At 40.4% G+C, this 15,220-nt stretch overlaps 1 protein-coding gene across 1 annotated transcript in view; it reads left to right on the top strand.

Annotated features, from left to right (window-relative positions):
- Nucleotides 1–266: 266 nt before the first annotated feature.
- The window catches only part of lama4 (laminin, alpha 4), a 32,771-nt gene continuing 17,817 nt past the window's right edge, over nt 267–15,220 (top strand). Inside the window, exons 1-13 of the mRNA XM_084953265.1 lie at nt 267–734; nt 6,297–6,398; nt 6,476–6,603; nt 6,684–6,764; nt 7,634–7,848; nt 8,457–8,557; nt 9,439–9,619; nt 10,588–10,671; nt 10,775–10,926; nt 11,525–11,635; nt 11,887–11,998; nt 12,131–12,295; nt 12,875–13,068. Of these exons, the coding sequence (XP_084809391.1) occupies nt 642–734; nt 6,297–6,398; nt 6,476–6,603; nt 6,684–6,764; nt 7,634–7,848; nt 8,457–8,557; nt 9,439–9,619; nt 10,588–10,671; nt 10,775–10,926; nt 11,525–11,635; nt 11,887–11,998; nt 12,131–12,295; nt 12,875–13,068 (1,719 nt within the window). The 5' untranslated portion in view covers nt 267–641. The remainder of the gene's footprint in view (nt 735–6,296; nt 6,399–6,475; nt 6,604–6,683; nt 6,765–7,633; nt 7,849–8,456; nt 8,558–9,438; nt 9,620–10,587; nt 10,672–10,774; nt 10,927–11,524; nt 11,636–11,886; nt 11,999–12,130; nt 12,296–12,874; nt 13,069–15,220) is intronic.

Here is a 15,220-nt window from a genome sequence, read left to right as displayed (position 1 = left end):
ATGGGCCAGAAAATCAGAGCAGCTTTTTCTTTTCGGCCTGCTGAGCGCAGAGTGAGTGTTGAAGCTTTAGACCCTCTGCCCACCCTGGCTGACCAGAGGGGAAGGGGAAGGGGAGGGGGAAACAACAGAAGGAGGGATCCCGTGTTGAAGGTGAAAAGGGTGCCAAAGTCCTGCAAATGGAGACGAGGGTTTAACACTCAGTCTGACTCTGACAGTTGAGTTGGGGGTTGAACAGTTTGGATGGCTGCACTGTCCTAGCGTGCTCAGCAGACACAAACCCTCTGTGGCTCATTTCCCGCTCCCTCTGCTGTTCTGTCTCTCTCACTGTTTGTCTCGGTTTCCAGTCTTCCCATCTGTATGTGATTTAGGCACAGGCTCAGGGGAGAGGCAGGTCCACTAGGGGAGAGGAATCGGGGCAGGGAGGGAGAGAGAGAGAGAGGAAGGGAAGCAGTCAACACAAGTTTTTTTTACAGGACTCAGCTAGGGCCGGGATAAGGGGCAGTGGTGGATCTGGACGTCGCAAGCTGTGGAAAAGCGAAGCCAGAGGGTGCAGCCGATCATAAGGAGCTGCCCAGGGACTTCCCTACAGCCAGAGGACACTGATTGAGACTTAAACAGAGGATCAGTGGGCAAATACAAATATGGCTGCAAAATCTCTGCCCTTCTGCTTTCTCTGCATCTTCTTATCGATTACAAGAATAACTTCTGGGGAACAACAGCAGTCAGTTCTCAAAGTAAGACACATTTGGTTTTCCTTCTTTTTGGCTTGTATACTGTGAATGTTATCAGTTTCTGACTTTCTATGAGTTATGATTGAGTACACAGGCTTTTGGAAAGCTGGAAATGATGTCTTGGGAGTTTGGGTTCTTTGCAAAGCTCTCTGAGGACACAGAAACTTCACAGTGGTCTTGCAGTGGGTTCGCATGTGTGTTTATACCATCAGAGGTACCCCAAGGCAACAACTCTGATAGGCTTTGAGTTACTGTATGTGATTCAGGCACAGGCTGCTCCTCCTGCCCCTCCCTGACAGTTCTCTAATGGAAAGCAGCTACAAAATGTTGAGCAACAGCACGGGGAGGGGGCACAATATGCAGAAAGGGCATGGAAGCCATTAATGACTACTGGCACACACTCTACAGTTCCATTGGCAATAGCTTTAATACTTGTAAGCTCACACGCTTAACTTAAAAGTATTGAATTTATGATCATAATAAACTTAGACTGTGGGGAAAGATGCATGGAGATAAATAATGTGATAATGTGAAAGTCTGAGGTTGTTGCATGTGCATTTTCACATAATATAAAAACCCTGGCATGATCATACGGCACAACACTGGTCTTCTTTCTTCTTCTTTATGTTATAATACGACTCAGGCCGGCGTTTGTTTGTGAGTGCAGACAACAGCTGGTCTTCTGGCAAAGCAGTCAAAGATGTGTTTCTTTCCTTCAGTGTTCAAAGAATAACTTGCTATTAGATCCCGAAATCAAAGTTTGCTGCGAACCCACAAGTACTCAAATCTTTGACGGACTTCTAAAAGTCCATTTATGCATCTTCATTATAGGCTGTTCTGTTTATGACGACCCAGTGCCTGATGTAAGTACAATGACTGCATTGTCTTGTGCAGCTACTAGACCTCGAAAGTGGTTATGGTTAAGAGCAGTGTTTACGGACCTTGCTGAGCTTTGCTTTTCTTGTCTAAACAACAGAAAAAAAATATAGCAAAGGTCTGACACAGGACAGTAGAGAGGAAACTGGACTTTGCTGGAGCCTCATCAGAGATGGTCTCAGTGAAAGAGTACTTGTCGTGAAGTCATTCTTCAGGAATAGAAACAGGGAGAAAAAGGCTTAAATATGCCAGTGAGAAAAGGCAGTGACAGGTTTTATCTAGTGGTGAATCCAAATGTAAAATTTTATGCTCATATCATCATCAGTATGTACAGAAGATGTGTGTCTTCAGCCATCTTTAAAACACGTTCAAGGCCCTATCATAGTTTGGGGCTGTATTTCAGCCAGTGGTGTTGGAAGACTTGTCAAAATTGATGGAATTATGAAATCAGAAAAGACTGGTAAAAGAAATTACAAGGAAACCTGTGTAAGAGGGTTCAGACTTTATTAAAGAAAAAAGCTGATTATACCAAATACTGATTTTCAAGCTCGTTGGAATTGGACAAACGCTGTTTTTACATTCTATACTGTAATTCCAAAAAATATATGCATGTTTTAAAAAAATCACAAGTATAAAAAAATGATCGGTGGGTGGTTCAAGACTATTGTATAATACTGCAAATCACTGCAAAAATTAGGTTTTTGTGGTGCCTTGGTAGTGCTTGCAACACATTCTTAACATAATATAAATTTATAGTTAGAGATAAATCTAGCACTTTAAGCAAATAGGGATATTTATTAACTATAACTTTACATTGTGATAATAAATATGAGATCTGTATGAGCAAAGTCACTTATAGTCGGGATGAGATTCTCATGACCCAGGGTATATCCGGATGTTCAGAAGAGTTACAATGACTAAATCCACTGTCTGACCATCCCTTCAAGGTCAGTCTAAGTACAGCAGAAAACTCCATTTGGGAGGCAAAGCGGAAATGACATTCAACCCTCAAGCATTAACATTTAATCCACTTATAGTGCCCTTGTCCTAGGAAAATCTCAAAAAGCAGGCAGAAGTACATATATTATAAGCAACACATCCATGATAAGAGCTCCATTTACACACATGGCTGTACAAATTTCAACCTATATTATGGGACAGGGTGTTGATTTTAGGTGAGCTAATCTTTGGAGCCATAAATTGTTTGGACTTATGGTCCATCCTCAGAGCCTATAGGTCAACACACAGATACTGATAAATACCTAAATATCAGAGAGAGTGAATCATTGGAAAAGTTATCTTCAGTTAAAAAACAAATCGAGGTTATATAATATACTGAATGTAAGCTTTGTCCTGCCCTCCCAGTGTAGGAGGGCCACAGAGATTGTTCACATTACTAAGCGTGCTCACAGCTGGCAGAGAGCTTCAGATGTTTGTGAATGTTAGTAATGCTTTCAGGTTTAAGGTTTTTTTTTTTTTCAGGTTTAAGTTTCTATCAAGGCTATCAAATCTATTTCTATTTGGCATAATCAAATGGAAATCTAATAACACAAACACTGTGAGGCCGCAGACTTCATTTGAAAGATGTAGTTTCTGAAATTATGCTTGTTTTAAATGCAGCTCATTTACCCTCTTTCATTTTTTTTTTTTTTATTATTATTATTTTTTTAAAGAAGTGGCTGAGAGGCTATAGATTTTTTTTTAAGTTTGTTTGAGCAACATAAGCATTCTTACAAATCAAAGTATGTTGAAACTGTAGTCAAAAGCAATATTCACCTAAAATACACCTAAATATTTTGCTGAGAGTAAAGTTGTAAGATTGATCCAAACTGTTTGTCACCAATTCTGTTCGTAATTGTTATGGTCCAAATTTCTACACTTAACCAAGTGGCAGAAATCCCAAAAAGTTTATTCTGTTCATCTGGACGTAGCGTTTTCAAAGGGAGAAACGTTTCATCCCTCGGTGGCTTCATCTTGGCTTTTTGCAGATGATGTTGTCCTATTAGCTTCATCAGGTGGTGCTGAGTGTGAAGCAGCAGGACGCAAAACGGTGGAGGGCCCACCCTGGTCAGGGAGAAGTGGCTATTCAAAGAGTGCCTTGCAGTCTTATTCATGAACAAGGGGAGATTTGGCCATGTCAGCAGTGATGCAGATGCTGCACAAGTCAGTAATAGTGAAAAGAGAGCTGAGCTGTAAAAGCAAAGCTGTCGATTTACCGGTCGATTTACTTCCCCACCATAACCTATGGACACAAGCTTTGGGTAGTGACTGGAAGAATAAGGTTGCAGACACAATAGAAATTAGCTTTCTCTGAAGCTTGGCTGGTCTCCGCCTTAGAAATTGGCTGAGTTTGGTGATTCTCAAGATAGACTGACAAGAGTCAGATGAGGTGGTTCAGGCATCTGATTAGGATGCCTCCTGAGTGAGGTATTCCAGGCATGTCCTACCAAAAGGAAGAGCAGACCCAGGGCACACTGGAGAGATCACATCTATCAGCTGCCCTGGGAATGCCTCAGCATTTCCCCAGACAAGCTGCATGAGGTTGTGCGGAGAGGGAAGTTTGGTTATCAGTTTAATCTACTTCAGTCTTTATGCTGACCTAAGCTATCTGGTTACCACTGTTTTGTACTTCTTGGGGAAATGTCAGATTATCATGGCGAAGAAATTGAACTGACAAAAATCACTTGACAAATACGGTCATATGATATTGATGATTTGTATTCATATCAACTGTAAGAAATCTGTTTTAAGTATGAATGTGATTTGCATTTCTCTTCTGTCTTTCTGTTTATGACCAGATAAACATAATGTATAATGTAACTGTTTGTTCTTCTGTTTAGGCTCTCTTGTAAAAAGACATAGTCCCTAACATTCAAGTCTAAAGATGTCCAAGTCCTAGCAGTATACCATCTGCTCTTCGGCCCTCAGCCCCCTTCCTCTATTCCCCTGTGTATATGAACTGCAGCTGTTTGACCCATCACAGACTGTCACACAGTTAATAGGTCTGAACTATTTCAGAAGACTTTAATGTGCTTTTACAAATGATAGATAATTGGGATCTTTGTGGTTCTCCCATAAACTTTAGGCTCATTAGTTCTAATAGCTTAAACTAACATTTGCCGCTATTTTATATTTTTTTCCTTTGAGCACTGATCCCATTGCCACAATTAATAGGAGTATGTCTATACATGGAAGGTTTACACATAAGTGTTTACGTGATAATAATAGATGTCTCTGTGGATGCTTTTCCTGTAGACTCAGGGAAGCCTACAGGAAATGGATCAGCAAGAATAATAAGAGCTCCTGTTTGCAGGATGTTTCACATCAGCTTGCAACATAATAACGTCTTTGTGTCGCAGCCCATCTGTGAATAAATCAAAGGAGAGTATGAATCACATGTGGGTATACACTACTGTATGTCTTTGGAATGTTCCATCGTCTGGTTATTCTGAATGCAAAGCATCAATGTCCAGCAGAGTGAGTGGAACAAGGAGATCAAACTATGGTGGTCTTGCAGACTACTGCAAACAAAGTGCTACTGTACACCTCACTGAATGGTGCTGCTTCAGAAAATCAAAGATATTCAGAGGGCCGAGTGTGTGCGTGACACCTCTGAACTCTTGCATCACATTGTCGTCAGAAAGCCTGGTGAACAAACATCAGACAGGATGTAGTGTTTGGACTGATGTTCTGTAAAATGTCGGGATGCTGCACTTTTATCGTGTTGTGTGTTGAAACTGCTAAATTATCAACCATCGATTAAAATGCCCAGAAAGTGAGAACCATGACTGAGAACCCTGGGTCAATAGCATTCTTATATGTTGATAGATAGCACAGGATATGTTAGCGGTATTTATCTGTATTTGGATATTTTAATGGAACTGAACATCAAGCAGCTTCTTGGTGATTAAAGTTAAGCTGCATTTTAGCCACATGCTAAAGCATGTAACATCTCTCAGTTTCTCTAAGAAACTGAGAGATGAAGAAAATGCACCCGAACATTCTCCCTCTATCACCACTATCAGTCAACATTTTGCATTTAATGAATGAATATTGCACGTGGCACATGACATATACATAAGTTTACCATATAACTGAGTCCCGGTATAAAACTTAGTTATGTGGCAGATTCACTCGTATTAAGTTTTGCTTTACCCTGACAATAGACTATATATAAAAGATGGACTTAGCCGCTGATGTTTCACACACTGTTTTTACACTTGGCTTCAATGTTAGTATTTTATTTTCTGTCATGTTATATTTTCGTTTGTTTTTTTGGAGCTGGAGGCAACTATATATATATATATTCAAATTTTACTCATCAAAACTGAAGCACAAACTTCCTGTAGCTGCTGTACCACAAACTGTTTGTCAGATAATTCCATTATAAATGCTCCAAGTTCAGTGACTCAAGGAGAAGCCTAAAGGGCAGCTGCCAGCCACATTTGCCTTTGCCAAGATCCACCAGTCAAAGTCTTAAACTTCCAGTAAAGGAACCACAGTTTTAGCATTGTTATTCCACTTTTCATGCCCTGAGGATGTTGTTTAAATACAAGTTTAAACAACCAATCAACTTAACTTTGAGAGTTCCTCAACTCTTACCTGCAGTTAGTGTGTCTACTTAACCCAACTAGAGTTTTCTACAAATTTTTACTTTACAGAAAACTGACATTTCTGTTCCCACTGCAGGTGTGTGGCAGGGGATTTTTCCTCAGTGAGCAAAGCGAATGCCTGCCATGTAACTGCAAGGGGCATGCTGACTACTGTGAAGACATCACTGGCATCTGTATAGTAAGTTGTCTGCCTTTCACTCAGTAAGGTGCCCGGGTACACAAATGTTGTCGTAAACATAATATTTCCTCTCACAGAACTGCAAATACCACAGTATGGGAGATTTCTGTGAAATGTGTGAAGATGGCTACATTCTGACTCCTGGCCTGGGTGGACGCCACACCTGCCAACCATGTGCCTGCCCCCTCCCCATCCCATCCAATAAGTAAGCTGCTCTGCTGTTGCTTGTGTTGCCACAAGACTGACAGACATCTCAAAAATATTTTCTTCTGTGTGTCCGCCCAGCTTTGCAGTGCACTGTGACAAAGGAGGTGCCACTCTACGGTGCAAGTGCCAAGAGGGCTACTCTGGAAATTACTGTGAGAGGTCTGTGCTGAGAAGGCCTTGAACAAGCAATCAGTAAATTATGTAAATCAATTATAACACAACTGCATTACCTGCGCATTCAATAAAAAGGTACACGTTACAGAATGAGCAGAGTTTCATGTCAATGAAACACATAAAATATATTCAGGTTCACAACATTCACACTTATTTTATCTTACTTACTTAATATTGGAATGGCCACAATATCTATACAGCATCTAACTCCAACTGCCGTATATAGTCCAAAACGTTTAAACACCACAACATTCATGAAAACATGAGATCTCTGTAAAGTGCAACATCACATACACTGTCATTTATATGCATAGGACTTATGCTCACACCCAAGATGAATAGATTTTGCTAGTAATTTGCTAAAGCTTACGGATCACTTCTAACTGGTTCATGAGAGCAGCCTTAGCTTTGTTTGTTTTGTTTTTTTAAACAACGAGGAAGAAAGTCATGAGCTTTTAGTGATGTGTTAACATTTAAAACTGAATAATGTGGGGATAGGTTAATTGGATAATCCAAATTGTCACTAGGTGTGAATGTGCGAATGAATGTGAGTGCGAATGGTTGTCTGTCCCTGTGTGTTGGCCCTGCGACAGACTGGCGACCTGTCCAGGGTGTACCCCGCCTCTTGCCCTATGACAGCTGGGATAGGCTCCAGCGCCCCCCGCGACCCTGAAAAGGATAAGCGGAAGCGAATGGATGGATGGATGGATAATGTCCAATTTAGGCATAAAGCTACAACAATCATTAGATTTGCTTGTCTTGTAACAAAGGTCAAAAAGATTATCCAAAAGTAGTTTTTACTTTACTGTGTTAGACAGTGAGGCTCTCAGTCATCTGCAGTTTCTTCCATCCAGGTGTGCTCCAGGTTACTATGGCAGCCCGATGACGACTGGTAGTTCCTGTAAGAGGTGCGAATGCAATGGTAACACTGACCCCAACCTGATTTTCAACGAGTGTCACAATGTGACGGGCCACTGCCAGCACTGCTGGGGAAACACTGCCGGTGCCAACTGTGAGAGGTGCGCCCCAGGGTTCTATGGCGATGCCATCAGTGCCAAGGACTGCAGAGGTGGGGATAATGGGTGAATACCCATACTTTGGGGGGTATTTCCTATGGGATAGCTAATGTTTGATGCATGAAAGCATTGTTCCTCAATGTTTTATGGCAGTTCTCACACGATACCCCGACAATGTAATTTGTGTATCTTAAGCCAGTCTCATAGACGGGTGTGTTATGTAATGATGGGAGATTAGTGAAGTTTGTTGATGCAGTTGTTCTGGCTGGCTGTTCAACATTCTTGTCATAAACTCAGTGACAGTAGTCAGGCATTCCAACAGCTCATTGCAGACTGCACACACTGACCTGCACTATTGTGTCACACTGTCCTGAAGTCGCCATAGAGCACTTCACAGGAGGAATATTTTTTACAACTTATTTACTCAGTTTAACCTTAGCTGCTTAAAAGAGATGACAAAAGGTGACAAAAGTGCAGTTTTTAGCCTCACACAACCTTGAAGTTGCTCTGTGGCAAAGACACATGGTCTCAATTCCATATCAAGGATTATCGTATGCCTTTAGAGGCCCTGCAAGTCCAAAAATAACCCTTTCCACCATACTCGTGACATAATTTGACCTCTGGTGTTCTCATCACTCCATACATCCCGTGTCTTTTCTAGAGTGCGAGTGTGACAAATGTGGCACCTCTTCATGCGATGACAGGACAGGAGTGTGTCACTGCAAGCCGGGAGTCACTGGACGGCTGTGCGACCAGTGTGAGGTGAGACACAGCACGTGAGCTTCTTTATTGCAACTCTTATTTCTTCTTTATTAATAAAAAAATATGTCCCTTCGTGTACAATTAGGCACTGACAACTAGGCTTAGGCAAGTTCCTCGGTTAGGTAAGAATAATAATGGGTTAAAATGCACTTTGTTTTCTTGGCTACCATGGTAACACCTTCCAACTTTCTCTGACATCAAACAAACTTTCTGTCAAAATAGACAAGTTATAAATTGATCCTCCCAGACAAACAGAAAGCCTTTTTCCGACTATTTCATATTCTGTTATGAGACTGGGATGGAGTGGCTACAGGGCAGGACCACCCTTACATCACTCAGCCACTGCCCAGGATAAAACTTCATAGAACATACGAGGAGCAGACTCAAGAAGGCAGTTCAAACATATAATAAATAAGCTAAGAATCTTTAGAAGAAAAGGGCAACATAAAAGCCAAAATAGGTCTAGTTTCTTTTTTGTGAATTTATGTATGCGTGTGTCGATGAAAAGATGAAGTCGATACATGAATTCAAGCAAAAGCACAAAAAGCTGCAGTTACGAAATGTCTGCAAGGGTCATTGTGAGGTTAAGGGAAAAGTACTGAAAACAGGGCAACTGTTACATGAAGCATGAAAGCTGCAGATGAAAGCAGCTGAACTCTCAAGTGAGAACATAAAAAAGATGGAAGCAGTTACAGCTGAATGATTTGCCTACATTTTTTTTTCTAAGATCTACAGTAGTTACTGCGAACTGTATTTTGACCCTTACAATGACATCTGAGCACAGCATTTATCTCTTATATTATGCACAGAGCATGCTTCAAAATGAACTGGAAGAGCCCAATAACTGGAGTCTAACACTGTTTTTCACTCTTGTAATCTAGGAAGGCTACTCGGGTTTCTCCAGCTGTCAGGGCTGCCGGAGGTGCGACTGTGGGCCAGCTTCCCTCCGGTCCACCTGCCATCCTCTCACCCACAGCTGTCCATGTCGCCCGGGGGCTGGAGGTCGTTACTGCGAGCGCTGTCTCCCAGGATACTGGAATTATAGCCCCTCTGGCTGCCAGAGTAAGTTATCTGCCTGTACACAGTAGGGCAGATAACGTGACATAATCAGCATTTGTTAAAAACATTCAGTGTAGATTCCCAGAGGAAAAGACTGCACTGAATGCTCATGTTCCCACACCCACTGTTGTTTTAATGTTCATTGGATGTGGTAAAAGTACAAATTCTTCACTTAAGTAGAAATAAAAATTGTTTTTAAAAACACTCTGGTAAAAAATTGAAATATAATATTTTTAAAAAATACCAATTTAACTGAATATAAACTTTTCACATTTTTTGATATTGCTGAGCTGTTAAGAGTGTTGCGTTTTTCAGTTTTACTTTTCAACAGCCACCTCGAGGCTCAAGGAAAAACTCCCTTTTAACAAAAAACCTTCGATAGAACCAGACCCATCTGCTGTGGCCGGTTTAAATTTTAAAAGTCTAATTAAAAGTCCACACTGGGACCTGATCCCATGTGAGAGGGGACTGACATCATTAATTAGATGTGTTTTTTCTGCCTTTTTAATCTGTTGTGTAGGTGCTGGACATAATAATAGAAATGTCTTTTATGTATTCCCCTCAAATGTCTTAAACCTAATAGCAATTAGGCTTTTCGGAAAAAGTAAGGAATACAAAGTAAAGTAAAGCACAGACATCCAAGATTCAATGTAGGGACAGTCACAGTAAGTGTTTTACTTTCTTACTTTCGACCTCGGGTGTTAATGATGTCAGAGGAACATCTGCTGGAAGCTTTGATAGTCTCTGTGGCCAGTGACTATCACTGTGAGAGTTGGATGACATCACCGCCCAATTCCATATCTATATACATACACAGCTGCTTAGATAAGGAGTCACACACTAAAGAAACCACAAGACAGATGTGCAGGCCTCAAGCCAAGTGAACATCTGCAGATTTTAATGTCTTGTTTCCAGCTGGTGAAAAATTTAAACTGAATGAAGTGTCTGTTTTTGTTGGGGTTTTTTAATAGAGTGTGACTGTGAGAGTGGCTTCTGTGATATGCAAACAGGAGGATGCCTGGCAGAGTCTTCAACGGTCAACCTGTGCAACATCAGTAAGTGCAACAAACAACAGCAGCAGAAATTCACTAACTAAAGGAAAATTATGTGAACAGCTGTGATCCAAGTTGGGTTTTTCGTTCTTTTTCCTGACTTTAGCTTGTGATCAGTGTATATGGCATCTGATTAAAGACATGGAGCACTCCAATAAGACACTGGACCAGCTAAAAGTTGGAGTGTTGAACATTACCACAGGTGCTGCTGCTAACGATAGAGTGAAATACTACAACTATACTGCTCATCAACTGCAGGTACATGCACATTTACATGCATTACTGCTATAAAGATAAAATAAAACTGCACTAGTAAAACCTTTTTATACAATAATGTGCAAACGTGTATGTGTGCTGGGAGGTACATTGCTCATACTGATGAATCTAAGAATTGTCATGCAGCTTGACAGTTGCCGCACAAATGTATGAAGCATTTTAGCTTCAGTAGCATCACTGTTTAAGCTCATTGTTTTGGTTTTCGACCTCACAACTTTGATTTGATTTTTCAATTTCATTTATATATCGCCACATCACAACAATATTGTAAGGTACACTACAATAATACAATTTGCATAGCACCAAATTAGCAAGAATTAGCAACTACACCCAAAACATTCAGTTTCTGTTCACAGTTTACCTTCAAATTAATTCTGATAGTTCGGCTTTATTTTTGCACAAACATATTACAATGTTAGCTCTATGATAGTTGTAGCTTCCTTTACATTTTTAGCTTTAAATGTGTGGAATGTAAGACATTTCTACAGAGACAGACAGAGATGCTGCTATTTAAATTCTGATGCATGAATTCCTGCAGTGAGTTTTCATTATTTCTACTTCACTCCTGTCTTCCTTTCAGACTGGGTATCGAGTTTGGAGAAACAAGTCATCTGTAGTGCAGGCCCAGACTGAGGAGCTGAAAGAGGCCACAGATGTTGTGGTACTGGACATCAGAGAGCTAGGGAAATCGGTGAGCACCATCAAACCTTTAGATGTTTAAAGCTAGTGTTTGTGTGTCTGCAGTCTAGCTATTTTTTCACTTACAATAATGTAGAAATTATATTACTCAATATCAACTTGCAGGTCATACTTTCCCGACGCATATTTTTATGCTTTTATAAATAATAACCTGTCACAGCATTTAAGATGCTACATTTATTTACATTTATTAAAATGTTTGATTTTAGGCTTTGACTTATCTCTTTATTTGTGGCTTTTCAGGAAAGTGTGGTGAACATTCTGTGGAACATGTTGGATAATGATACACTGGAGACCTTCACACTCGCTGAACAGCTCAGCATAAATCTGACTGATCTAAACATACGCATTGAAGGTATCGAACAACTCTCAAACGCAAAAGCCTGTTTTGTTGCTGTGTCCGGTGAATTAAATAGTGAAATTGTGTGCTATGTCTAAATGTATTTTACCTAGCTTAACTGGGTTTTGATGTTACACGTTCATACAGAGATGATCCACGATTGGGAGGTGTACAGTATCCAGCAGGAAGTGGATCCTGAGGTGGTGAGAAAGAGCTCAGCGGACGCTGAGGAAATAGTGGCTTTGATGAGGAAAATAGACCTTTCTCCAGGAGAACCAATCGCCACTGGCGAGTCCACAGAGGCCCATGACTGTAAGACACACAACAGTTACACAGCAAACACCTGCACATGATTACCTCACTGTATCCCTATTATACTGTAGTGAGCAAGGGTTGGAGATGCGACATTATATGAACATTATTTTCATATTCAAAGCATGCACATTTTTTGTAAACATGCACATGTGCAAAACAGGCTGGTGGCCTTAACTATTTAGCATCGAGTTGAATGGTGGCAACCTTTTAAGGTATCGGGTTGGGTTCATACCTACCCCCTATAGCCCAATGGAATCATACCACAGGAGAACTGTAAGGCCAAACATGCATGTAAGAGACTGGTTCAGTGGTTCAGTCAAGACCTGGTAGATGTTAAAAGGTTAAAAGAATACATTTGCTGCATCACATAATGCATACAAATGTATGTAGCAGGTCGCTTTGAGTGCTCAGATAGAGTAAAAATGAGCTAGATAAGAATCAGTCCATTTACCATTGACAATATAACTGCTGTGGATGAAAAGACTCACAAGTTCTACAGAAACAGCACCCTGAGTCACTCCAATGTGTTAGCAGTGGTGATAAAATTTCAGCTAATGTTTCTGGTCATGTTTGCAGTGCTGGGCCGCATTCGGCAGTTGGAAAAGAAGCTGATGATCACAAACAGCCGCCTCCCGTCTGTCCGAGAGGTCTTGTCCCGCTTTTCCGGCAGACTGTCAGAAGCTCAAGGCTTTCTTGCGAAAGCAGACAGCAATGTGCACGAGACGGAGAATAAGAACCGAGCTAGTGTCCTCAAATTCCAGAGGCATGAGGTAATTTCCCGTGACCCCCCTCAGCTCTTACAGTGCCCTACTTCCCTCTTCCATCTACGCTATGTTTGATTCTTTGTTAGTTTTTAGTTCTATAGAATGGCTTATTTCTTCCTTTTTTCAACTCAGAATACTTCAAACAGTGTCGAGTTGTGATTTTTCACACTAGTACCTGGCATTTAAAGACAGAAGTACAGCGTGTCCTTAGTCCGAAATGCACAGTTGCAAAAGAGCAGTGAGAGAAGGAGATCTGGTTGTACTTTGCCGGTCATGTCAGAGAACTCTATTACTGTGGTATTTAGGTGATGAGAACAGAAACTTAAAACCATCTGTGGGAGTTACATTAGCAGGGGGCCTGCACAGGGGAAAAAGCAACATTGCAATGCAAGTGTTTTTCCCACGATAATATCCACAGCCTACCCACACAAACATGACTGACTTTCTCATGATGCACCCAGCCAAGTCTTATCCCAAGAGGGAAAAAAAAACAAAACACTTCTCTGCAAAACACTAAGATGCACATAATGTACATGTTGAATAGACCGAGAGCGGGGCTGTTTTTTTTTTAAACATCTGGGAAGCATTTACTCTATAACTTCCTCATTATAATCTTGATGCATCTGCAATATCTCTCACTGCTATAAAGTTCCTATCACACAATTGTATGAAAGAGCAAATGTTTAAAATAATTTCAGTTGGAATGAATGGATCTTGTTGTTTGTCATAGCAGCTTGGCCTTGCAAGACTACTTGCATAAACGATCCCTTTTGTCATGACATTGTAATGCCACCTGGTATATTTCACACTTTACTTGAATTATCAGAGACCTCAAGGGCAGTAGGTCTCAGAGTCGTAGAGTAGGTTCAGTTCAAATTAGATGACACCTACTGTTGCACTTGGCGACAGCAGGAAGTAAAAACTCCCTTTTAACAGGAAGAAACCTCCAGCAGGCTCAGGGAAGGCCAGCCATCTGCCCTGAGAGGTTGGATAGGAGGAGAGGAAAAGGTCATAAAAATAAAAAATATGTACATAATTAACAAAACTATGTTCTAAGTTATAGTTAAAATACCCTTTGGAAATTCCAGAATTCAGATTACACTATCTAGAGATATTTCCACAATACAACTTGTTGTGTTTGTTCAATCCAGCATGAAAGTTGATTTGAAATATAATTTCCTTCCTTTTTGTGACTAAGAATTTCATGTTAAAAAAAATATTCAGTTTTCTTTTGCATTTTTATGAAATATAACCATATGTATTCAGACATTGTCACTAGTTGCCTTTTGCAATGTGAAGTTAGTTAGCAAGTGTGTGCTCAAATATTTTTTTTAACTAGTGAATACTCCATAAAACTTCTAGGCAATTTAGAGACGGTTGAGCAGAAAATGTAAAAATTTGCTGACTTGAGATGGAATGGCCCAATATCTCTCCTCTTCAGACCAGATACTGAGGGATTTCTATGAGTCCTAAAATTAATTTTACAGCTTAATTGGTCAGAACAAAGGACATAACCTTTAACCATTTTTTTATCTAGCTATAGCACAGTTTTTGATTTTATAATAGAGTCAAAATTTTAATTAGTCGACATAAAAACATGTGGTCATAATCAAAATCCAGGGATGTAGCAGAGCAGCTCCTGTTGGACTCTGCATTTGGTTACTTGTGAGCATGCGTGTTATCAGGAGTGGGGATCTCCATGATCAGGGTGTCTGCCATGAATAGCTTCCTAGCCAAACACAGAGCCTCTCCTAATCCAGGGCTCTACCTAGCCTCAGCAGACTGGTCGACACCAGTATGCTGCTGTATGCTGCTGGCTGACCACAGCCAATCAGATGATCTCATCCCTGTGCAATACTCAGTCATGCAGTCAAATTAAAAGTGCTGAATCTATTATCTGTAACATACATGCCTAACATACTGCTTGAATGGAACAGCATAAATATTATGATTCCAATAAATAAGACTATTTATTAAATAGTATAGCTATTAACTATGTGACATTTAAAATTACTTGCAACAAAAATATACGCAAACACAAATACTTCTACGCTGCATATGAAAGATTAACATTGCTTCCAAAGTAAAGCCAGTGATGAAGTGTCTTAGCCCTTTAGTCTTTTTAAAGCAGTTATTTCAAAAATGCATCAGACTCAAA

The sequence above is a fragment of the Perissodus microlepis genome, chromosome 15 (assembly GCF_051167445.1).
Source record: "Perissodus microlepis isolate ML-2025 ecotype Zambia chromosome 15, ASM5116744v1, whole genome shotgun sequence".
Taxonomy (NCBI): Eukaryota; Metazoa; Chordata; class Actinopteri; order Cichliformes; family Cichlidae; genus Perissodus; species Perissodus microlepis.
Note: the sequence above shows the minus strand (reverse complement) of the source record. Positions and strands in the feature narration are given on the sequence as shown.